Below are 26,324 nucleotides of genomic sequence, written 5' to 3'. Positions count from 1 at the left end.
ACTAGAATTTAAATGCTGGGAAAAAGTTTAAAATATTGGGGAACTTTTTTGACTGGGGCCATGAGTGACAAATATAGAAGCAAGGTCCAAACAACTATCAATTATTAGGCTAAATTGCAAAATCATGAGGCGGGCTTGCAGAATACCTTCATTGCGTCGGAACCCATGTATGTGGACTATATGAAAACATGGAACCAGCTTTTCATGGAAACCTGAAAAAGACCCACGAAAAACACATCGACACATACCACCTATTTGTCGACTATAAAGCCGCATTCGAAAGCCCTATCCGTTCAGAGATGTTTAAAGCCGTTTGGCATTCCTGCAAAATTAATACGGCTATGCCGGATAACTTTAAGTGGCACAAGGTTAGCAGTTAAAGTCGGGAAGGACCTATGGGAGTCTTTCAATGCCGAACGAGGATTCAGACAAGGTGACAGTTTGTCGTGTGATCTTTTTAACATCCTGCTGGAAATGGTCATACGAGACACAAAGGTGAACAGAAATGGCACTCAGTACACCAAAAAATACATGTTACTCGCCTACGCCGATGACATCGATATAATGGGTCGAACATTGCGAGCGGTAACATCCACTGGCAGTAAACGGCGAGAAAACCAAGTTCATGGCATCAACGCGCAAGACGTCCAGTAGACTCGGACCAACTATAGAACTTGAGAACTACAGCTTCGAGGTAGTTAAAGATTTTATATGCCTTGGTACCGCCATAAATAAAAAGAATGACATCTTTTTTTTTGAAATTCGGAGAAGGATTGTGATGGCCAACAGATGCTACCATGGTCTAAGTAAGCAGTTTAGAAACAAGGCCAACTCCCGCCAGACCAAACTCACACTTTACAAGACGCTGCTACTACCCGTGATGTTATATGGGTACTTGCGCAAGCAGATGAGGCAGCTCTTGGGGTGTTTGAAAGAAAAATTCTCCGAAAGATCTACGGGCCGATCTGTGTCGACGGTGAATATCGGCGTCGAACAATTTATACGCGGACATCGATATAGTCAGTCGTATTGAGCTGCAGCGTCTACGGTGGCCAGGCCATGTTGTGCGAATGAATGAGAATGCCCCAGCCCAAAGCCTTTACATTTCTTCCGATTTGCACGAATTTTTACACAACGTACTGAATTGAGTCTTTAATGATGTGTGTTAAGTTTCGTGAAAATTGGTTCAGATTTAGATATAGCTCCCAAATATATTTTCGTCCGATTTAATATAAATAGTGTATCTAAGCCCCTATATATCTTTCGATTCGCACGAAATTTCGCAAAGCGTACTCAATCATGTCTAGAATGGTGTCTGCAAAGTTCCGTGAAAATCGGTTCAGGTTTAGATATAGCTTCCTTATATATTTTCGCCCGATTTAAGATAATTGGTATAGCAAAGTCCCTATACGTCTTCCGATGTGCACGAAATTTGGTACAGCATACTGAATTGAGTCTGGAATGATGTCTGCAAAGATTCGTGAAAATCGGTTCAGATTTGAATATACATTTTCGTCCGATTTAATGTAAATAGTGTACCAAAGCCCCTATATTTCATAGCGTACCGAATTTAGTCTAGAATGATGTTTGCAAAGTTTCGTGAAAATCGGTTCAGATTTGGATATAAATTTTTGTCAGATTTTTCGATTGGTAGAAATTTGGCATATCACTGGATTTGGTCTAGAATGATATATGTTAAGTTTCGGGGAAATCGGTTCAGATTTGAACATAGCTTCCATATATATTTTCGTCCGACTTAATATAAGTGGTACAATTCAGTCTTTTTATATCCTTCGATTTGCACGAACTTTGACATAACATTATGTTTTTTTGCATAGCGTCTATAATGATGTGCGCTAAGTTTCGTGAAAATCGGTTCAGATTTGAATATAGCTGCCATATATATTTCCGTCCGATTTAACTATCGTACTGAATTAAGTCTCGAAATGATGTGTGCTAAGTTTCGTGAAAATCGGTTCCAAGTTAGATGTAGCTTCGATATATATTTTCTTCCGATTTAATGTAAGTTGTGCGCCAAAAGTCCCCATATATCTTTAGATTTCTACGAAATTTGACACAGCGAACCGAATTGAGTTTTGAATGATGTGTGTTAAATTTCGTGAAAATAGGTTCAGATTTAGATATGGCAAATTGTGCACCAAACTCCTGATGTTTGTCCGATTGACACGAAATTTTGCACAACGTATCAAATTGAGACTAGAAAGACTTTATTTTGTTTTCTTGAAATTTGTGCAGATGCAGACATAGCATACATATATACTTCGAACGGGTGTCTGTCTTTCATGTCAATGTTCCTTCGAAAAGCCGACGTCTGTTAGGATACATACGTATGTAGAATATACCCATAGTGTTGAAGAGTATGACATAGTCGGTCCAGTCCGACTTTACTACTTCTCTTACTGCTTTAATATGTTCTCATGTATCGTTTTTATTTTCCATCTATAAAATTAATAAAATATTTGTTTTCAGCCGTTTGTCCACGATTGTAATTTACAATTGTGTTGTCAATATGTATCTGTCTCTATGTTTGTTTGTTCGTTTGTACGTGAGTAAGTTTTAGCCATAGCTAGTAGGGATTAATTAATGTAATTATGTACGTATATGTATATATCCGTGTGTTTATTTATCATATAATGTGCTGTTGTTGTTGGTTTTTTTTCTTTACCAAACATCCATCGGTATTCGCTTGTAGCCGGTAATTAAGTCATGCGGGTTTAGCTTAATAAAATATTTAAATAAATAATTTATAAATATCAATTTTGATTTTTCATTTTAAATATCGTGTGAATTAAAAGTCATTTGGGATAGGTTGAGGTGTGCGCTGAATACGATTGCAATATACATAAATACATAAATTGAATTTATGCAATAATATGTCCAAGTATAATCAAATTTGAATACAATTTGTATGAAATACTAAACCTAGTCACAAGGACAATTTTACATACCAATAAATTAGGTACAGCTATATTAAATTGAAACGACGAACTTTTCGGGGGCATTAAAAACCACCGTCACCGATTTGTTAGAACTTAATGCTCGCCAGAGCCTTGAAAATTGCAACATAGTGCCTCCTCATGACTTTAGAAAGAGTGAATATAATCATCATATGGTGAATATAACTACCCCACAAATGCGTGCCAAGAATAATATGAATGATCTAGAGATAGAGAGAGAAGTTCGGCATATAGAATATACAATTTAGTTGCAGCAATTGGCATGTATGTACTGTATCGACGTCTTGTTGGATGTAAACCAGGGACGTACGCAGGGGGCGGTCCGGGACACGAAACTCCCTTTCCAAAAATTAAGGACCAATGATCCCATCTGACCATAAACTACACCAAGGATTAACACATTGAGGGTGGATCGGTTTCTCAATAATAAATCATGGGTTTTCCGAGGCTCAGATATGACAGTTTTGCTTATTGACGTAGCCACCTACAACTATTTACATCTAGGTGGCTACATTATAAGCGAAGATGATTTCGATGAATTTCGGTATAATATTCTTATATTTTATAAACTCAAAGCTAAGATACGCTTTTATTTTTTATCGACAGGCATTTGAACTATGTAGTCTTAGTACCTAAGTCCTTAGGCAATATACGCTGTAATGACGTAGAATGTCCAATCCCAAACAATGGCGAATAGCTTACGTATCTTGGTTTTCCTTTACGCGTTGTCTACATCAGCAATATTATCAGCTGTTTTTGAGCAACATGTCCTTGTTTTATTCTATACATCACTTAATTGTTCCAACAGCTCGAACCGAACACATTATACAATTTTTTAAAAGGTCGTTGTGAGATTTATGCATGCTGTCTGATATGATCCGAGAATATTAACCCTTTCAGTGTTTTTGTCGAATATATTCGACATTTAAAATTACTCTCTTCCTTTGCAAATTTTCGGTTATCCTATGTACCGTTACAATTGATGTCTTTGTTTTTGCTGAAAGACAGACAAAACTGTCTGAGGGTTAAAATAAGAATTGTATTTTTTTTTTCTAAACTCTGTGCCTTCATACGATTTTAAGTACAAAATTTTAGATTTTTATTCCGACAAACATTTTTTTGACACTGAAAGGGTGTTAGAAAGAGTACATGTTTGGCTCTCGTATGAACTAGAATTATTGACTTCGCTCTAAAATTAACAAAATGGCAGATCTTTGAAAAAATATTTTTGGAAAATCGCCGATTTTTGACCAAGAACCAAGCTGAAAAATAAGGAAGATCTTCACTCACACTCACAGAGAAACGTGTAAAATTTGAAATCGATTGGGTTATTAGTTTTTGAGTTATCGTGCCCGCCATTCTCTAAAAAAATGTTTAGAGAAAAACGCGTTTAAAGTTTGAGAAGCCCTTTAGCCGTCACTTGATGCTGACACAATAAATCGGCTATATCTTCAAGAGTTCTTGAGATTTTCACTTGAAATTTTGTAGGAACATTCTTGAATTAGTGTTGATTCGAAGTAAATAAAAGAAATTGACCCTGAGAATGGGGGGGTCCCCTTAAGTGGAAAAATTGATTTAATAATTTCAAATAAAAGCCGGACCATTGTATGTAGGCTTCTGAATCCCGCAATAGCAGAGTTATATGGATCCTATGTCAGAACCTCAGCATCTTGTGTCCCGTGCACAAAAAAGGAGACGAGACGAAATGTACCAACTATTGAGGAATAAGTTTCCTTCCCTCCGCATATAAAGTGCTATCCAGCGTGCTCTGTGAACGACGGTCTATGACATTATTGGACCATACCAATGCGCCTTCAGGCCTAACAAAAACACTACAGACCAGATTTTCACACTACCCCAAGTTCTGGAAAAGACCCACGTCAAGCAACTAGACACATTCCACCTATTCGTCGACTTTAAATACCGTCTACAGTCCAATCCGCTCAGAGGTGTTTAAAACCAAGTCTGCGTTCGGAATTCCTGCAAAATTAATACGGCAATGCAGGATAAGATTGAGTGGCACAAGATCAGCAGTTAAAGTCGAAAAGGACCTCCCGGAGCCCTTCAATACGGAACGAGGATTCAGACAAGGTGACAGTTGGTTGTGTGACCTGTTTACCATCCTGCTGGAAAACGTCATACGAGATGCAAATGTGAACAGAAATGTCAATCTGTACACAAAACTGCATATGTTACTCGCCTACGCTGACGACATCGACATATTCTGTCTAACATTGCGAACGGTAACAGCCACCTTTAAACGAATTGAGAAGAAGTCTGCCAAAGTAGGGCTGGCAGTAAATGCGAGAAGACCAAGCTGATGGTATGAATGACCAAGACGTCCAGTAGGCTCGGGCCAAGAGTGGAACGTGAACGGACCAAGAGTTGAACCTAGAAGCTGTAGTTCTAGGTTGTCAAAGATTTTATATACCTCGGTACCGCCATAAATAAAACTAATGACATCAGTTTTGAAACTCGGAAAAGGATGTTACAAGGACAACTCTCGCCAAACCAAACTCACACTCTACAAGACGCTGATACTACCCGTGATGTTGTATGGATCTGAAGTATGGGTACTTGCGTAAGCAGATAAGGCAGCCCTTGGGGAGTTTGAAGGAAAGATTATCCCAAAAGTCTATGGGCCAAACCGAATGAACTATTCCCGGACATCAAAGAAGTCAGACGTATAGAGATGCAGCAATTACGGTGGCTAGGTTATGTTGTGAGAATGGATGAGGATGACCCAGGTTAAAAGGCAGATAAAAGCGAGCCAACATATGGTTCCCGCAGGAATGGAAGACCACGAATTCGAAAGAAAGATCAAGTGGAAGACAACATTTCGGAACAGGGCCTTTCAAAATCTTTTTTAAGTTCGGCTTATGGAACAACTGTTCTGTCACATGTCATCTAAGTATGTAAGTATGTCAAAACATTAATATGTTTCGCACATTTTAAAAAATATAGTCCTCACTTTCCCCAAATCTGGGATGTCAAATTACAGCCATTTCGGTGGAAAAAGGTAAGTTGGGATGGAAAATGCGTCGAAATTATATATTAAGAGAGAACACGGTTAAATCGATCAAAAATAAGAAAATAAGTAAGCAGAGTAGTATAGTCGGACGGGGCCGACCATATGATATCCTGCCACGAAACACTAACATTCTGCGGATTTACACTCCGTGCCAGGGCAATATTTTCGATATTTGCACCCTCTTAATCGATTAGAGATCAACAACTACTGTTTCTTACACTGGCATATTTCCGGAATATTTTTTACGGGTTGAACATTTACACCATAAGATGAACATTTTACACAGAAAGGTCTTGGTTGATTTGAACCGTGGAGCATTGATCAGATTCCATGTATTGTGATTTTCGGTTTATTATTGTGGCCTATAAAAACGACTTGAAAAAAGACACATAAAAATTATAATTTTGGTCTATTTCAACCTCTAAATAACATTTGATCATCTCTGAAAATTGAAGGCGTCGTCCTTGACAATAAACGGGACTTCGTGTAAAATTTCAAATCGATCAGCGCGAAATATTAGATTGGGGAAAAAGAATTCCATTATTTTTTATGAACTATCGGACTTTATTTAACATGCTTCGGAATGCCCGATTTAGATATTCCGTTTTGACAAACCGTTTTGTTGAATGATTTGTTGCCATATTACAGGTAACTTCATAATGCCTCTCTCATTGAAGTCCTGCTCTCTATTGGCAAAAAGCTCTAGTAGTCGATTTCCACAATCCTCCCTTTTTTATCACTAAAGAAATTTTGAATGCAAGAAAAAAATGATGATCGCTTGGTGCCAAGTCCGGACTGTATGGCGAATACATTAAAACTTCCCATATAATTGACTGTTACAGTATCGGAATGATTAACACCATTCACAATTTTAGCTGATTGACTTGCATTTTCACCGCTGTCAAAGAAAAACTGTAAACTGTACCGATTTTTTTCTTTGTTCACTCCCATTTTTACCCTTCCAACGAGCATAAATCTGAAATTGTTTGATCGATACTTTACGAGAAATCTAGCAATACAGCCATCTGCCGAAAAAATAGTGTATTTCTTTTTCCCCAACCTAATATTAAATAATGTACTATATAATAATTATTGTAGCTATTAAAAATAAAATTTAAATTTTTTGATAATAAAACCCTAAAATCTACCTACATACATATGTATGTATTCATATATCACTTATATTTTTTTATAATTATAAACTGTAATTCCCTTATCTGATGATGGTGACAATGATTATGAGGACGCCGATGATTATAACGATGCACCATATTTAATAAATTTATCTACCACTGATGTTTATGACGTTAATTTAATGACTTTTTGCCAGAAAAAAATACACACACACACACACGCGCATAACTTAATTTATTACTACCATGTTGCTGTTGTTGTTTGTGTTTTTGTGTTGCTCATTTTGGCGACATAAAAATATACATCAGAGGATGCAGCAGCATCAGCAACAGCAAAAATCATCTACAACAGTTCACAAACACAAATGCATAATTTTTTTTATTTTGTTGTTGCCAACAAATAAATATAAATAAATGCTTCCAAGTTATTTATGAATAAATTATTAACATAAATAATATATTGTTGATGGGGATGAGATATATTGAGTGAGGGCACTTGTTTTTTTAATTTATTCTAAGAAAATAACATTTATAATTTTTTTAAAAATAATTTTTTCTTTATCGACTACTATTGCATATTTTTTTAAAGCATCTGTAGGAAAAATTTTGCAATTTTATTTAAATTATTTTCATGTTTATATATAAATATAGTCCTTCACTTCTTTGTACAAAACTAATAAATACACTTTCAGAAACCTCAAAATCGTAAAAAAATAATAATAAAACCAGTAAGGAAAGTAGTAAAGTCGGACTGGGCCGACTATATGATACCCTTCACCACTGGGGATACATATGTAGAATATGTATCCTAACAGACGTCGCCTTTTCTAAGAAACATTGACATGAAATTGAACGAATTTAAATATGCGATCTTTATCTATAAGTAAACCGACTAACATAAATTCCAACACATACCATTTTGCAACCTATTCTAAATTTTGTAAATAGATTTAAATCTGAACCAATTACAAGAAAACTTGACACACGAAATGTTATTTGATGTAACAGTACATATGTACAACATTGTATATGGAAGAATGTGCCAATATTTGGGTCTTTAGTGCACAATTTAAATTAAATCGGTCGAAAGTATACATTGAAGCTATATCTAAATCTAAACCGATTTTCACGAAACTTAGCACGCATCATTTTGGACCTAATTCAGAAACCTATGCCAAATTTCGTGCAAATCGAAAGATATATAGGCACGTTGGAGTCCCATTTACCTTAAATCGGACGAAACTATATATGGGAGCTATATCTAAATCTGAACCGATTTTCTCGAAACATAGCACACATCATTCTGGACCTAATTCAGTACTCTATGCCGAATTTCGTGCATATCGAAAGATATATAGGGACTTTGGTGCACCATTTACATAAAATCGGACGAAACTATATATGGGAGCTATAACTAAAACTGGACCGATTTTCCCTAAACTTGGCACACACCATTCTGGACCTAATTCAGTAGGCTATACCAAATTTCGTGCAAATCGAAAGATATATATATGGACTTTGGAGCCCCATTTACCTTAAATCGGACGAAACTATATATGGGAGCTATATCTATATCTGACCCGATTTTCTCGAAACTTAGCACACATCATTCTGGACCTAATTCAGTACTCTATGCCGAATTTCGTGCATATCGAAAGATATATAGGGACTTTGGTACACCATTTATCTTAAATCGGATGAAATCATATATGGGAGCTATATCTAAACCTGAACCGATTTTTCCCATTTTCAATAGGGTTCGTCCTTGGGTCAATTAAGTGACCTGTGCCAAATTTCATCCAAATCGGATCATAAATGCGACCTGTATTTTGTTAACAAAAATACATGGACGGACGGACGGACAGAGGGACATGCATAAATCGACTCAGAAAGTGATTCTATGCATATTCTCAAAGGGAACCATGGGTCTATCTCGATTATTTTTGCCTGTTACAAACATATGCACTAAGACATAATACCCTGTACCGCACTGTGGTGAAGGGTATAATATACACACATAAATCGAAATAAATATGTCGCACCACACACTTACACACATCACTGAAATCTCCATCACCCAAACCTTATTAATTTTTTTCTCCAATAAAACTTTGAAAAAAAAATAAACAGGCAACAAAATAGCAAAAAAGTATCCCGCCACCTAAAAAAACCAACAAACTAATCGTTTTTGTGTGCGGATTTTATGCGGCTTTTTGAGGTTCGATTTGTGGTGTCTGACAGTGGTATTTGATATGGCATTTTTGTCCAGATTTAACTGCAGCTGCAGTGTTTTTTTTTATTATGCCCACATAAACTTAATGTATAAAAATATGGCTCTAAATTACACACATACACTTAGCCAGCATTTAAATCAATTTGTTAATAATAATAATATTAAAATATAAATAAAAATTAACAACAACAAAGAAAAAAACGATAGAAAATTACAATATTAAAGAGAAGCTTCTATGAAAGCCATCCATGCAATTAAATGTTATGAGATTTGTTTGGTTTATAAGTTTGTTTTTTTTTTCATAGCTAATATTAGTTAAGTTTTTTTTTTTTTTTTTTAATTTTAGTAAATATTGTTAATTATAAAATTGTAAAGAGCAGTTGTTGTTTTTTTTATAGAATATTTAATTTTGCTGTTTTTTTTTAGTATTGTTGTTGCTACTTACTTTGACAATTGCCAATTGGTGGCATACGAAAACCAGACAGTGGATCCGTCGAGAAATGAAACGGTCTTTGGCCAAAGGCAAAATGGAACTGTTGCTGTTGTCCTAAAATAGATAACACTGTGTTTTGAATGCTTTTTTTATTGGCTGTCCTTAACTAAGTTGCAATGAGTTGGAATTTGTGGGTGTGTGTGTTTGTATTAATGTGTTCTTTTATGTAAAGAAGATTTTGTTAATAATTTAATTTTTAATAATTCACAAGATTTTAATTCCCCGAAAAATCGATACAATATTTTTTTTTCGAATAGATCATTAAAATTTCTTACTGGATAGACGGCATTGAAAAATACAGCCCCTATATATAAGAGGGGTCAGCTAGTTTTGGTATTTTAAAGTCGTTCAATACCGAACGAGGATTCAGACAAGATGACCGTTTGTCGTGTGACCTCTTCAAAATTTTGCTGGAAAAGGTCATACGAGACCTTTGACACTCTGTACACGAACTACATAAAGGGTCGAACATTGCGAGCAGTAACAGTCACCTTTGAACGAATAGAGAAGGAGTTGGTTTAAGGGAACCATAAATCGGCTATATCATCAAGAGTTCTTGAGATGTTCACTTGAAATTTTGTAGGGACATTCTAGAATTAGAGTAGATTCGAATTAATAAAAATAATTTTGACACCGAAAATTGGGGGGGGGTCCCCTTCAGTGGGACACCGAAAATAGGGGGACCCTGCCAGTGGCACTGGCAGTAAATGACGAGAAGACCAAGCTGATGGTATCAACGCGCAAGACGTCCAGAAGACTCGGCCCAACTGTGGAACTTGAGAACTACAGCTTCGAGGTAGTTAAAGACTTTATATACCTCGGCACCGCCATAAATAAAACGAATGACATCAGTTTTGAAATCCGGAGAAGGATTGTGATGGTCAACAGATGCTAATATGGTCTGAGTAAGCAACTCAAAAGCAAAGCCAACTCTCGCCAGACCAAACTCACACTCTACAAGACGCTGATATTGCCCGTGTTGTTTTATGGATCTGAAGCATGGGTAATTGCGCAAGTAGATGAGGCAGCTCTTGGAGTGTTTGAGAGATAATCCCTCCCAAAGATCTAAGGACCGATATGCGTCGTCGGTGAATATCGCCGTCGAAAATACAATTTATTCTCAGTAATCGACATAGTCAGATGGACCAAGCTGCAGCGACTACGTTGGCTAGGCCATCTTGTGAGAATAGATGAGGATGCCCCAGCTCAAAAGGCATATAAAAGCGAGCCAAGTGATGGTTCACGCAGAAGGGGAAGGCAACATCTCGGAAAATGGTCTTTCAAATTGGATGAGATGCGCACAAGACCGAAGCGGCTCGGTTATTGGAAAAACCGTTCGGTCATAAGCCAGCTAATAAGATTTTCGATGCAGGCCCATATAAATGAATATCCAAAATTAAAAAATATAAAAATCAACAAAAAGACGTGTTTTATACCCTTAACCACACTGTGGTACAGGGTGTTATGTTTTTGTGCATATGTTTGTAACAGGCAAAAGGAAACGAGATAGACGCATGGTTCCTTTTGAGAATATGCATAGAATCACTTTCTGAGTCGATTTATGCATGTCCTTCAGTCCGTTTGTCTGACCATGTTAAAAAGTAAACAAAGTACAGGTCACATTTATGATCCGAATTGGAAGAAATTTGACACAGCTCATTTACTTGGCCCAAGGACGAACTCTATTGAAATTGGGAAAATCGGTTCAGATATAGCTCCTATATATATTTTCGTCTGATGTTATGTAAATGGTGTACTAAAATGTTATATATCCTTCGATTTGCACGAAATTTGGCACAGCGAAATGAATTATGTCTAGAACGATGTGTGTTAAGTTTCGTGAAAATCGGTTCAAATTTAGATATAGCTCCAATATATATTTTTTGGTCCAATTTTATGTAAATGGTGTATTTAAACCCCTATATATCTTTCGATTTGCACGAAATTTGGCACAGCATACTGAAATGAGTTTAGAATGATGTGTGCTAAGTTTCGTGAAAATCGGTTCAGATTTACATATAGCTCCCCTATATATTTTCGTCCGATTTAATGTAAATGGTGAACCAAAGTCCCTATATATCTCTCGATTTGCACGAAATTTGGCACAGTGTACTGAATTGAGTCTAGAATGATGTGTTTTAAGTTTCGTTAAAATCGGTTCAGATTCAGATATAGCTCCCATATATATTTTCGTCCGATTTTATGTAAATGGCACAACAAAGCACCTATGTATCGTTCGATTTACACGAAATTTGGCATCTGATACTGATTTTTGTCTAGAATGATGTGTGCTAAGTTTCGTGAAAATCGGTTCAGATTTAGATATAGCTCCCATATATAGTTTCGTCCGATTTAAGGTAAATGGCGTACCAAAGCCCCTATATATCCTACGATTTGCACGAAATTTGGCATAGCGAACTGAATTGTGTGTAGAATGATGTGTGCCAAGTTTCGACAAAATCGGTTCAGCTTCGAATATAGTTCCCATATATATTTTCGTACAAAAAAGTCCCTATATATCCTTCGATTTGCATGAAATTTAGCATAGCTTACTGAATCGAGTCTATAATGGTGTATGTTGAGTTTCGTGAAAATCAGTTCAAATTTAGATCTAGCTCCCATATATATTTTCGTCCGATTTTATGTAAATGGTGTACAAAAACCCCTATATTTTCTTTCGATTTGCATGAAGTTTGACAATTCGTTCTGAATTGTGTCAAATTGAGACTAGATTGACGTTATTGCGTTCTGTTGAAATTGGTGCAGATACAGACATAGCTTCCACATATAGATTAGGTTGGACTTTATTTAACATGCATCAGAATGTCCGATTTGGGCCAAATATGCACCGTTTTGTTGCCATTTTAAAGATAACTTCATAATGGCTCTCCTGCTCACTATTTTTGTCCCAAGATACCAATTGTTTTTATCATTAAAGAAATTTTGCAATTCAAGAAAAAAATGGATAGTCGCTTGGTGCCAAGTCCGGACTGTATGGCGAATGCATTAAAGTTCCCCAACCAAGCTCCCGAAGTTTCTGGCGAGTCATTGTAGATGTGTGTGGCCTTGCGTTGTCCTAGTGGAACACGACACCTGTCCTGTTGGCCAATTCAGGCCGTTTCTGGTTAGTTTGCTATCTTCAAAAGGTCCAGTTTTTGACAGTAGAGATCAGAATTTAGCGTTTGACCATATGGAAGCAACTCATAATAAGTAATCCCTTTCAGTCGCATCAAATGCATAGCAGAACCTTCCTAGCCGTTAGTCCTTATTTGGCCACCGTTTTGAGGTACTTCACCGCTCTTTGAACACAATATTTTCGCACAGTGTTATCGCATGTGATCCATTTCTCATCTCCAGTCACCATCCGTTTTAGAAATGGGTCTATCTCATTCCGTTTGGCCTAGGCTACGCAGTTGAAAATTCAATCCATCCTATTTTTTCTGTTAATTGGTGTGGCGCCCAAACATCGAGCTTCTTTATCAATCCAGCTTAGTGTAAATGGTTTAAAACAGTTTTATGGTCGATTTTTAGCTCCTGGGCTATGTTACGACTGCTAACATGCCGGTCAACTTCGATCATTTCTCCGATTTATACACATTTTGACGACCGGCCTAATGGACATCTTTTGAGTATTACTATTGCTTGTTGAGTATTACTATTACCACACAAGAGGGCGGAAGTGTCGTGCTGATCGCTTTGAAATTTTATATGAAGTTCCGTTTAGGGTCAAGGACGACGCCTATACATTTCGATAGTATTTAGGGGGTGCAATGAATCGAAAACTTTATTTTTGTCAGACTTTCTAGTTGCTGCAGAGGTCATTATTAAACGCAGAATATCACATATTTCACACAGTGAGGGGGATCTGACCAAAATACTTAGAACGAAATTTTAGATGATGATCGATCAATATTCCAACCAAAACCCAAGATGACCAAATTTGTTTTTTATGACGTAAATATTCACCTCTGGAAAACAAGATTTGGAAAATGAGTCAGGGTTAGAAAGTGGATGTGTTGAACTATAATTGGTCAAGAGGGTGGAAATAATAATATAGCGATATATTCCGCAGGCTCCGAATATGAACCGCAAAAAATTATATTTTCGTGATAGTTATTTAGGGTATAAATGGTCGGCCCAGTCTGACTATATTGCTCCGCTCACTTGTTTTACAATAATCCATTAAACTTTCTTCCTATATAGACGACACTCAAAAAGACAGCCCTCATATAAGAAGCGCCAGCTCAGTTTTGGTATTTTGAAGGTTTTTGGCCTCGAAGTGGCTGTAATTAGTCAAAGTAACTTATTTCAAGAATATGTTCCTGAAATGCCTCATGCAATTTCCCCCATTAATATTCATCTTGCCTAATTTAAACAATGTATTTCTATTTTGAAAGTTTTAGTCGAATTTCTCCATTGCAGAAGATTTTCGATACTGGCCCCATATAAATGAGTACCCAAAATATAAAAAAATAAAACAAACAAAAAAGAGTTTCGAGTAATCGATTTAAATTTATTTATTCATTATACCCTACACAACTATGTTGTCAGGGTATTATAGCTTTGTGCAGCCCCAAGAGTTTGTAACGCCGCGAAATATTGGCCCTAGACCCACCTTTAAGTGTACCAATCGTCATATCTCGATTAGCTGAGTGGATCTAGAAATATGTGTCCGTCCGTCCGTCCGCCCGTTCGTCCGTTTGTCCATTATATTTTGTAAACACGATACAGGCCACAGTTATGGGACAATCTTCACGTAATTTTGCATGTAGAATAGGTTCAGCCCAATAAAGACCCCTATTGGTGAAGATCGCTTAATATTTAGGGGATGAAATGTGCCACATACTTAATTTTTGTCGGTTTTTCTGGTAGCTCCAGAGGCCGCAATTATGGCCCAAACATAGCGAATTTTTACATGGAGAAGGTGCCAAGTCCGGACTGTATGGCGGGCCAAAGAATAAGCATGCCTGTTTTTATAAAGACCGGTCAGTATTTAGCGGGTCAAATGGACCCTGACTTTTGTGTGAAAAATTACAACATTTGTATTCTATGGCGTATATATTTACCCCTGGAGGACATAGACCGAGAAGATGATAATATATACAAGAGGAGTGGTTGACCTTTAAATTGATATCAATTATATTGTCGTATGTACTCGGATGTAGGAGTTACACGTAAATATTTACAGGTGCTTACGTATTCAGATATTATTTAATAAACCATTACCACACTAGAGGGCGAAATATAGCGCTGATCCCTTTGAAATGTTCAATGAGGTTCTAGTTATGGTCATGTACAACGCCTATAATTTTCGGTGATAATCAGATAATAATTTTGGGATGAAGTGGACCGAAAACTTATTTCTTGTGTTTTTTCGCGTCGATGCCTATAATAGGCCGAACATCACAACACAACCCACTGCGAAGGGAATCTGGACAATTAATTAGAAGGGCTGTACTGAAATGAGTTATATTCAGAAAATATGTCAGTGTAAGGAAGAGGTGCTGTTGACCTCTAATCGGGCTAGATTGAGCAAATATCACGAAATATTGCCCAGGCTCGTAATAAACATCCGCAGAAAGTTGGAGTTTCGAGGTAGTTGTGTAGGGTATCGCATGGTCGGCCCCGTCCGACTATACTGCTCCGCTCACTGGTTTTTCTAATGATTCGGTCTACAGTTTTTTCAGCTCTATTATCAAATATTCAGAAAATTCGTATTTCCGATCTAGAGAATGCCCATTTGAAAGTCCTAATATTAATATCGGTCCAATCCCTTTCATGTATACATTTTCAAAATTTTTAAAACTACATTTAACTACATCTACCTAACTCTTAATTATATATTTCGAAAACTTCATTACAACCAACACTGAATAGAAAACTTTTAAAATTAAAATAATAAAAAGAGAGCAATGGAAAAATAAAAAACCAGCAACAATAAGGACACAACTTAAACGAGATAAATCATTTTGTGGAAAGTCAAAGTAACAAAAATGAATAAAAAGACAATTGCATATCCAGCAAAGGACAATGGAGCACATTAGCAACAGTAGCCGAGTGGTGGTAGTGCTGGTGGTCGAGGAATCATCCTTGCAAAAGCCGAGTAGTCCTTTCATTAAAGAACAAAAAAAAAACAGTAATAAACCATCCTTTTTTTAGGAAAGTAAATAGTTTTATAGAAGACAAACGGTTTATGTATGTGTGTGTGTGTCTACATTCCACACACACACACACATTTGTGTAGAACTACCATTCAGAGTGTGTGTGTGTGGGTGTGCGTTTGCTCACAAGACAAGCTTAACATATGCAAAATGGAATATATTTGCATCTTTATAAATATTTCAAACTACAAAATGGACGTTTTGTCCTGCTCTCGTTTTTTTGCATTGTTAACTGTCCTCATTGTTGCTGTTGTCGTTATCGTACAACTTAGCCTGGCCACATTACCATTTGGGTGTGTGTGTGTATGCCTGTCCTTCGTCGTACATAGTTGTGGGTAAAGTAACCCCGTTTTTGTTTTTGCATCCGTTCGTTTGTCCATACGTCCGTCCATCCGTTTCATTTCATTTTACTCTAATGTTATTTAGCATTAATGAATATTCCTTTGAAAGATGAATTGTTTTCTATGTGAATAGCATTGACAACGTCAACGTGTGCTGCAGTAAATCTTGGTTGCTGTTGGTAGTTGGAGCAACATCAACCAAAACTCCACATAGACAAACAAAATGTATAGAAAAGGGAAATAAAAGTTTTGTTTGTCTTTTTAGAGTCATAAACTATCTTTAGATTTGTAAATTGCGAGATGTGAAGATAGAAGAGGTGAGGTATTATTTTTTTTTTTGTTGGGGATGCAGTTGTAAGACTGTCTAAGTTGTATGTACAGTGGAATAATAGGTCTTACATGTTGGCTCAAATTTACTTTTTTGGTTTATCTCAGAAAATTATGAACATTCAACTGCATGTAGCCGATACGATTTTAATTACAATGGTATTATGGTTCTGGAAGCAAGTACATGCTAGGGAAGGTATGGAGTTTCAAAATACTCCGAAAACTCCACATTTTTACTAACACAAATTTGGGACACCAATCTTCTTATGATGCCTTGGACTAGACATATGGTAAAACAGAACCATCCGAGCCGAGCAATATAAATAAACCATATTGAAACCCGTATTTTAGAACGGTGCCGATCATATGATACCCTACACAACTACCAATGCACTTCAAAATGTCTGCGAAAAAGTGTCACTATAAAATCGGCTCTCTTATATAGAAGTTCATCACATTCAGGTCTAGATCATCTAACAAGCAGACAAATGTAATCTTTTCGTCCAATTGATCTCCGATTTTGGCCCGAATCGGATCTACATTTCGTGGCAGTTGCTTCATAACTAAAATAACAATTTTTACTTTTCATCTACAAGAATCCAGAATTTCAAATTCCAGTCTTTATTTAGGGGCTCTATCAAAAAAAGGTACCACTATATATCATTTTCAATAGAATCAATATTTTAACAGACCAAAGGGCATATATAAGTCGGCCTAGAATTATATTCTGTTTAAGAATATATAAACTGTATGAGGCCTCGAATAATATAAACTCCATCTCCATGGAAGATGTTAAAAAAAGTAGACGCATATTCGAAAATTTAGAACCTCATTTAACTTCTGAAATAATATTATTTTATTCAGGAACAAACATCGGTGAAAATTTCAACATTATCATTGAGTTGTCCCTAAAGCAAATGATTTAAAAATTGTTTTTTTTTTAATATTAGCTGTTCTAAATTTTCCGACGGCTACATACTGTATTAACTCCTAAATATCATACTTAATCCATTTATTTATATTATGATTTGTTTCCCATGACAAGACCTGACAATCTTAACCTTTTTGGTATACCCCGATTTTATAACCCTTGTTCGTAATGCCGAATTTGACAATAGTTCCTTGGAAATGCAAATTTATTCCCCACGAACTCTATGTTTGGTAGTCCCAACAATTGCCTTGATAATATAATAATTTGACTGTCCCCTCCGGCCCACTGTCCATCACATTAAATTATGCATGAGTGTATGTATTTTTTCTCTTTTTATCTCACCAACAAATGAATCTAATGAATTGTGCATTTTATTTAAATATTTCCAAGTTGAACAGCAGCAGAAAAATTAAATCTCGTTCTCTTGTCTATAGTTTAAGGATTTATGAGATTTTCGCAACTACCCTGTACTCCTCATGTATTTATTAACAAAGTCGTCTGTTTTGTAAGACTTCATTTCATTATAGATTGTGTGTGTGTCTGTGTTCATTATGCAATGAATGAAAAATGGTATACATGTGAATTTGACAATACTTACTGGTTTTGGATCGTGGTTCTCGGGGTCCATCGACTGTAACTTTTATGGCCTTATTGTATGTGGCAATGTGTGGCGGATTTGTTGAAACGGTTATGGTTAGAGTGAAACTTTTCCCTGGAATAAAGACAATGAGAATTTATGAGTTAAAGGGAAATGGAAAATATATTTAATATAAAGTCGGACTGGGCCGACTATATGATATCCTTTACCACTTCGGGTATATTCTACATATGTATATTAACAGACGTTGCCTTTTCGAAGGAATACTAATTTCAGTACGCTGTGTCAATCAATTTATATTAAATAGGGAGAAAATATATATCGGAGCTATATCTAAATCTGAACCGATTTTCACGATACTTGGCACACTCCATTATCTACCTTTTTCAGTACCCTATGCCAAATTTCGTGTAAATCGAGAGATATATAGGGACGAAAGCATAAATGGGAGCTTTATCTAAATCTCAACCGATTTTCACGAAACTTAATGCACGTCATTCAAGACTCAATTCAGTACTCACATACAAAATTTCGTGCAAATCGAAATCGAAACTTAACGCACGTCATTCAAGACTCAATACAGTACACTATGCAAAATTTCGTTCAAATCGAAAGTTATATAGGGACTTTGGTGCAAAATATATGTGGGAGCTATATCTATATCTGGACCGATTTTCACAAAACTTTGCCCACATCATTCTCGACATCATTCACTATGCCGAATTTCATGCAAATCGAAGGATATATAGGGACTTTGGTGCACTATTTACCTTAAATCGGACGAAAATATATATGGGAGCTATATCTAAATCAGAACCGATTTTCTCGAAACTTGGCACACATCATTCTGCACATAATTCAGTACTCTATGCCGAATTTCATGAAAATCGAAAGATATATAGGTACTTTGGTGCCCCAATTACCTTAAACCGGACGAAAGTATATATGAGAGCTATATCGAAATCTGAACCGATTTTCTCGAAACTTAATGTACGGCATACAAGATTCAATTCAGTACACTATACAAAATTTCGTGCAAATCGAATCTTATATAGGGACTTCGAGGCACCATTTACATAAAATCGGAAGAAACTATATACGGGAGCTATATCGAAATCTGAACCGATGTTCACCAAACTTAGCACACATAATTCTGGACCCAATTCAATATCTTATGCCAAATTTCGTGCAAATCGAAAGATATATAGGGACTTTGGTGCACCATTTACATAAAATCGGACGAAATTATATATGAGAGCTATATCTAAATCTGAACCGATTTTCACAAAACTTTGCACACATCATTCTCGACATCATTCAGTACTCTATGCCGAATTTCATGAAAATCGAAAGATATATAGGGACTTTGGTGCCCCAATTACCTTAAACCGGACGAAAGTATATATGGGAGCAATATCTAAATCTGAACCGATTTTCTCGAAACTTAATGTACGTCATTCAAGACTCAATTCAGTAGACTATACAAAATTTCGTGCAAATCGAATATTATATAGGGACTTCGACATTTACATTGTTATATAATATTCGAACATCTAACATTTTCACGAAACAGCACATAATTCTGGACCCAATTCAGTATCCTATGCCAAATTTCGTGCCAATCGAATGATATATAGCGACATTGGTGCCCCATTTACCTTAAATCGGACGAAAATATAAATGAGAGCTATATCTAAATTTGACCCGATTTTCTTCAATTTCAATAGGGGTTCGTCCTTGGGCCAAATAAGTGACTTGTGTCGAATTTCATTAATATCGGATCATAAATGCGACCTGTACTTTGTTTACAATTTAGCATCTACTGCATAAATCGACTCAGAAAGTTCATCTATGTATATCAAACATATGCACAAAACCATAATACCCAGTACCACAATGTGGCAATTTTAGAAGCACCAACATAGGCGTGGATTTTAAAAAATATTTTTTAGAACCACCAACATAGGCGTACACTTTAAAAAAGCTCCCAAAATTAAAAAAAAATATTCTTCTCAAAATTCTCGAAAATATTCTAAATGAAGTTTAATTTTCGATGCCCTTAAAAAATTTCCGAATTTGTGTCTATTTGATTTTTTGAGTACCCATCTGGTTTGTTTGTGTACTTTGATTGGGGGCTGGGGTGGCCGAAACAAACCGCATCTGAACGCGTTTATTCAAATAAAGCAATTTTTCTTGTCGGCCTCTGATAGTCGTTGTCCAAATGCCACCATTAACCGCCAATGTTCGTTCGTTACGTTACGTTATAACGGCCAACAAACAAAGACCCATGGCGGGTTGTTTGCGAAATTGCATCGGTATTTGTGATACAAAAGCTGATGACGATGCTGATAAGGATACCAAAGCTGCCTTTGGCCAAAAATGAAATGGAATGGACTTTGTTTGTAGTTTATTTGCAGTATTACAAGCATTTATTTGGTAGTATCTGCCGAGGAGTTGCACACAATGTGCAAAAAAACATTCAGGGGCCACATAACGTTCTATGGGTTGATGTGTGTGTTTTGCTCTACAATTGTTTGTTTGTTATACAACATGACCATGGACCATCTTTTTTGGGTGTGTGTGTTTGGTTGTTAGAATATCCGTTCACCAAATCAATTCAATTGTTCAACATTTTGTTGATTTCAGTGTTTCAAATCCGCATCTCTGGGGAGGCTAAGGGGACAACATTCAAACCGAGAAAAACTACATCTATTCCATCCACACACACCATCATCCCGCATCTGATATGCGTTTTTGTTTTTGAATAACCGGGAATCAAATTCAGTTTAGTTTTACCAAAAACAAAACTCCTCCTCCTCTTTCTCCTCCAAGCGAACGACGAACAAATTGAATCTAACGAAAAAAATCACTGGTTATCTATTACATTTGGATCTGATGACTCTGGGGGCAAACTAGCGTGTAGGTTAGAGAATTGGAGGCTGGTTTTAACTATTATCAGCACTAAGGCCACAAACATTTTTGTGCACCATTTAGTGTGGTGGGTTTGGTGTCTCTTTTTTTTGTTGGGCTACGATATATTTTCTTTGAATTTAAGTGTGCGGGTGGGGTTATTGGACCAGCCGGGGAGTAGTTATTTTGGGGTAGTATGTGTGGACTTGGAATTAACGTGTATTTTATTTCCATTGTCGGTATTCTTTATGATGTCACATTGTGTGCACATGTGCTCTGCAATACGAATATGTGATTTATATCTCCCATGCCTTGAGATATTGAAAATGAATATGGGCGATATGTGGGAGAAATTAAGGTATAGACGAATTGGAAATTTATGGCACTAGAAAAGGAGACTTTAAATTATCCAGGACCCTGAAATTACAGAAAAGCGGACGGGATCTTTCTATGGGGACTATGTCATGAAATGGACTTATCAAATATTCTGTGAAAATTTTTAAAAACTCAGAATGCCAACCTCAGTTGGGAAAGCTGCCCCAGACCATCAATATATCTAAATTAGACGTGGGATGGGCTCATTTATTTGGCCCAAGAACGAAAAATTGTTTCAGATTTAGATATAGCTCCCATATATATTTTCGTAAGAATGGTGCACCAAAGTCCCTATATACCTTTCGAGTTGCAAAATTCGGCATAACTTACTGAATTGATCCTAGAGAGATGTCTGCCAAGTTTTGTATTGAGTCTGGAATGATGTGGGCTGAGTTTCGTAAAAATCGGTTCAGATCACCTCATGTTTATCAGATTGACATGCAATTTTGCACAACGTACACAATTGAGCATTGTGGTGAAGGGTATCATATAGTCGACCCCATCCGACTTTACTACTTTCCTTACTGGTTAAAATAATTTTTTGAGTCATTTCATTTTTAAAATTATTTTTTGAGGCATTTATTTGGGAATGGATATTTTAAAAAAATACAGGAGTGAAATTTTGAAAATTATTTTTTGAGGCATTAATATAGGCGTGGACTTTTTAGGATCATTTTTTGAGGCCGTAATCAAGGTTGGATTTTTAAAAATCATTTTTTTGAGCTTTTTAAAAATATTTTGTGAGGCATTTATATGGGTGTGGCCTTTTTAAAAATATTTTTTTTCGGCATTCTACAAATTTTTAGAAATGCCAACAAAGTCGTGATTCCTTTCAAAAATATTTCTAGAGAATTACGCATAGGAGTATTTTAGAAAAAAAAAAATATTTTGAGGAGTTGTTCCTCTGCATGTCATTCCTGATATATCTCTGCCTTTAAAAATATCCCTTCCGAACGTCATGTTTCAATTCTAACGAAGAAGATGCCATTTTCATTTGTCTCCTTCTATTTCCTTCATCCTAAGATATTTTCTTTTGATAAAAAGAAAAAAACACACACACACAAGTGGCTGGAAAAGTTCTTCCCCAACAGTAAATATTTAAACGGTGGTTAGACAAGAGACTACAAGAAAAGATTTATCGCTTTGGAGTTCAACCCTTTTTCTTTGCCAGAGGAAGAAAAAGTTTTTTTTTTATTTTGTGAAATTTAATTAACTCATTTAACGCTAACAAATACGTGTTTAACGTTCATGTGTGATTTTGGTGTCACAAACACATTCCCAAACAAAAGAGTTTTAATTAAAATAAAATTACCGTGGAAATTTAGTCTGTTTGTTGTTTTTTTTTCTTCTGTTAACAGATAATTAAGGACATACACAAAGGAGTATTTGTTATTTATTTATATTTGTTGAAAAAGGAAATAAATCACATGTGAAATTAACGATGGAAGTAAATAATTTTATACCAAGCAATGTAAATATGTAAGCAAGAGTCTGATTCGAAATCTTAAATCTTTTAAAATAAATATGTTACTAATGACTATTATGAGCTTTTAACCTTGTTCAAAGGTTTTTCGAATTTTAGGCCGGCTTTAGTTAATTTCTGTACTGTATTCCGACAATAGTGCTTCTCGACGAACAAACAAAAAATTGTTTTGCGAATAGTGTCTTCTATTTTTTTCACCTCCTCTATGATAATTTATTTGACATTATAGAATATCAACCAGTAAGGAAAGTAGTAAAGTCGGACTGGGCCGACTATATGATACCCTTCACCATTTTGGGTACATTCTAAATATGTATCCTAACAGACATCGCGTTTTTGTTATATATCTATATCTGAACCGATTTCAGTACGTTGTGTCAATCGGCCTAGCTATGGATCTTTTCACGAAGCTTAGCAACATCATTCTAGACTTAATTCAGTACCCTATTCCAAAATTCGTGCACATTGAAAGATATATGGGGACTTTGGTGCACCAATTACATAAAATCGGAAGAAAATATATATGAGAGCTATATCTAAATCTGAACCGATTTTCATGAAACTTAGCACACATTATTATAGACGCCATTTAGTACGCTATGACAAATTTCCTGTAAATCGAAAGATATATAGGGACTTTGCTAAACCATTTACCTTAAATCGGACGAAGATATATATGGGAGCTATATCTAAATCTGAACCGATTTCCACGAAACTTAACACACATCATTCTAGACCTTAATCATTACGCTATGCCAAATTTCGTGCAAATCGAAAGATATATAGGGACTTTGGTACACCATTTACATAAAATCGGACGAAAATATATGGGGGCTATATATTAATCTGGACCGATTAAAACGTAACACCCATCCCTCTAGACCTAATTCAGTAAAATATACCAAATTTCGTGCAAATCGAATGATATGTAGGGACTTTGGTACACCATTTACCTTAAAACGGACGAAGATATATATGGGAGCTATATCTAAATCTATACCGATTTTCACGAAACTTAACACACATCATTCTAGACTTAATCCACTACGCTATGCCAAATTTCGTGCAAATCGAAAGATATATAGGAATATTGCTACACCATTTACTTTAAATCGGACGAAGATAGATAGGAGCTACATATATATCTGAACCGGTTTTCAGGAAACTTAAGACACATCATTCTATATCTTATTCATTACGCTGTGCCAAATTTCGTGCAAATTAAAAGATATATAGGCACTTTGGTGCACCATTTATCTTAAATCGAACGAAAATATATATGGGAGCTATGTTCTAATTTCAATAGGGTTCGTCCTTGGGCCAAACAAATGAGCTGTGCCAAATTTCATTCAATTCGGATCATAAATGCGACCTGTACTTTGTTTACGATTTAACATGGACAGACAGACGGAGAGACGGACGGATAACCATAAATCGTCTTAAAAAGTGATTCTATACATATTCTCAAAAGGAACCATGTATCTATCTCGTTTCCTTTTGCCTGTTACAAACATATGCACAAAGACATAATACCCTGTACCACAGAGTGGTGAAGGATATAAAAATAAATTAATTATACCCTACACAACTATGTTGTCAGGGTATTATAGAGTTTGTAACTCCGCGAAATATTGGTCCTAGACCTACCTTTAAGTATACCGATCGTCATATCTCGACTAGCTGAGTCGATCTAGACATGTTTGTTCGTCCGTCCGTCTGTCTATTATAATTTGTTAACACGATACAGACCACAGATGGGTTCTGACCAATGAAGACCCCTATTGCTTTTGGTAACGATCGGTTAATATTTAGGGGATGAAATAGACCAAAAACTTTATTTTTGTCTGACTTTCGGGTCGCTCCAGAGGCCGCAATTATGGCCCAAACATCGCGAATTTTTACATGGAAAAGGGAATTGGGCCAAAGATAAGTCTTGATAAAGAGCGGTCAATATTTAGCGGGTCAAATGGACCTTTACTTTTGTGTGAAAAATGACAAAGTTTGTATTCTAAAGCGTATATATAACCCTGAAGGACTTAGACTGAAGAAGTTGATAGTGTATCCAAAAGGAGTGGTTGACCTTTTGATTGGTATATTTTTATACCCTTCACCACACTGTGGTACAGGGTATTATGTCTTTGTGCATATCCTTTTGAGAATATGCATAGAATCACTTTTTAAGTCAATGTACAGGTCGCATTTATTATCCGAATTGGATGAAATTTGGCATACGTCACTTATTTGGCCCTAGGACGAACCCTATTGAAATTGGGAAAAATCGGTTCAGATGTAGATATAGCTCCCATATATTTTTTCGTCCGATTTAAGGTAAATGGTGCACCAAAGTACGAAATTTGACACAGAGTACTGAATTAGGTCCAGAATGATGTGTGTTAAGTTTCGTGAAAATCGGTTCAGATTTAGATATAGCTCTCCTATATAGCTTTGTCCGATTTTATGTAAATAGTGCTCTAAAGTCCTTATATATCTTTCGATTTCGAAATTTTGCATAGTGTACTAAATTGAGTCTAGTATGACGTGTGCCAAGTTTCAAGAAAATCGGTTCAGATTTATGTATAGTTCCCATATATATTTAAGGTAAATGCGGCTTCCAAGTCCCTATATATCTTTCGATTTGCACGAAATTTGGAATATAGTACTGAATTAGGTCCAGGACGATGTGCGCCAAGTTTCGAGAAAATCGGGTCAGATTTATATAATGCTCCCATATATATTTTCGACCGATCTAAATTAAATTGGGGCTTCCAAGTCCCTATATATCTTTCGATTTGCACGAAATTTGACATAGGGTACAGAATTAGGTCCGGAATGATGTGTGTTAAGTTTCGTGAAAATCGGTTCAGATTTAGTTATAGCTCTCATATATAGATTTGTCCGATTTTATGTAAATTGTGCTCTAAAATCCTTATATATCTTTCGATTGGCACGAAATTTGGTACAGCGTAATGAATTAGGTCTAGAATGATGTGTGTTAAGTTTCCTGAAAATCGGTTCAGATTTAGATATAGCTCCCATATATATTTTCGTCCGATTTAAGGTGAATGGGGCAACAAAGTTCCTATATATCTTTCGATTTGCACGAACTTTGGAATATAGTACTGAATAAGATCAAGAACGAAGTGTGCCAAGCTCTCATATATAGATTTGTCCGATTTTATGTAAATGGTGCTCTAAAATCCTTATATATCTTTCGATTGGCACGAAATTTGGTACAGCGTAATGAATTAGGTCTAGAATGATGTGTGTTAAGTTTCCTGAAAATCGGTTCAGATTTAGATATAGCTCCCATATATATTTTCGTCCGATTTA

At 36.0% G+C, this 26,324-nt stretch overlaps 1 protein-coding gene across 2 annotated transcripts in view; it reads right to left on the bottom strand.

Moving 5' to 3' along the window:
• The window catches only part of LOC133331234 (runt-related transcription factor 3), a 42,629-nt gene that overhangs the window by 9,529 nt on the left and 6,776 nt on the right, over positions 1-26,324 (bottom strand). Inside the window, exons 2-3 of one of the 2 annotated variants that reach the window (XM_061539637.1) lie at positions 18,227-18,340; positions 9,821-9,937 (exon numbers count right to left, since the gene is read on the bottom strand). In XM_061539637.1, the coding sequence (XP_061395621.1) occupies positions 9,821-9,937; positions 18,227-18,340 (231 nt within the window). The remainder of the gene's footprint in view (positions 1-9,820; positions 9,938-18,226; positions 18,341-26,324) is intronic. The other variant, XM_061539636.1, reaches the window with a different exon arrangement.

Source organism: Musca vetustissima, unplaced genomic scaffold, assembly GCF_032173495.1.
Source record: "Musca vetustissima isolate MV318-11 ecotype Yass unplaced genomic scaffold, APGP_CSIRO_Mvet_v1 utg34185, whole genome shotgun sequence".
In the NCBI taxonomy this organism is placed as follows: Eukaryota; Metazoa; Arthropoda; class Insecta; order Diptera; family Muscidae; genus Musca; species Musca vetustissima.
This window is presented reverse-complemented; position numbering and strand designations above follow the sequence as displayed.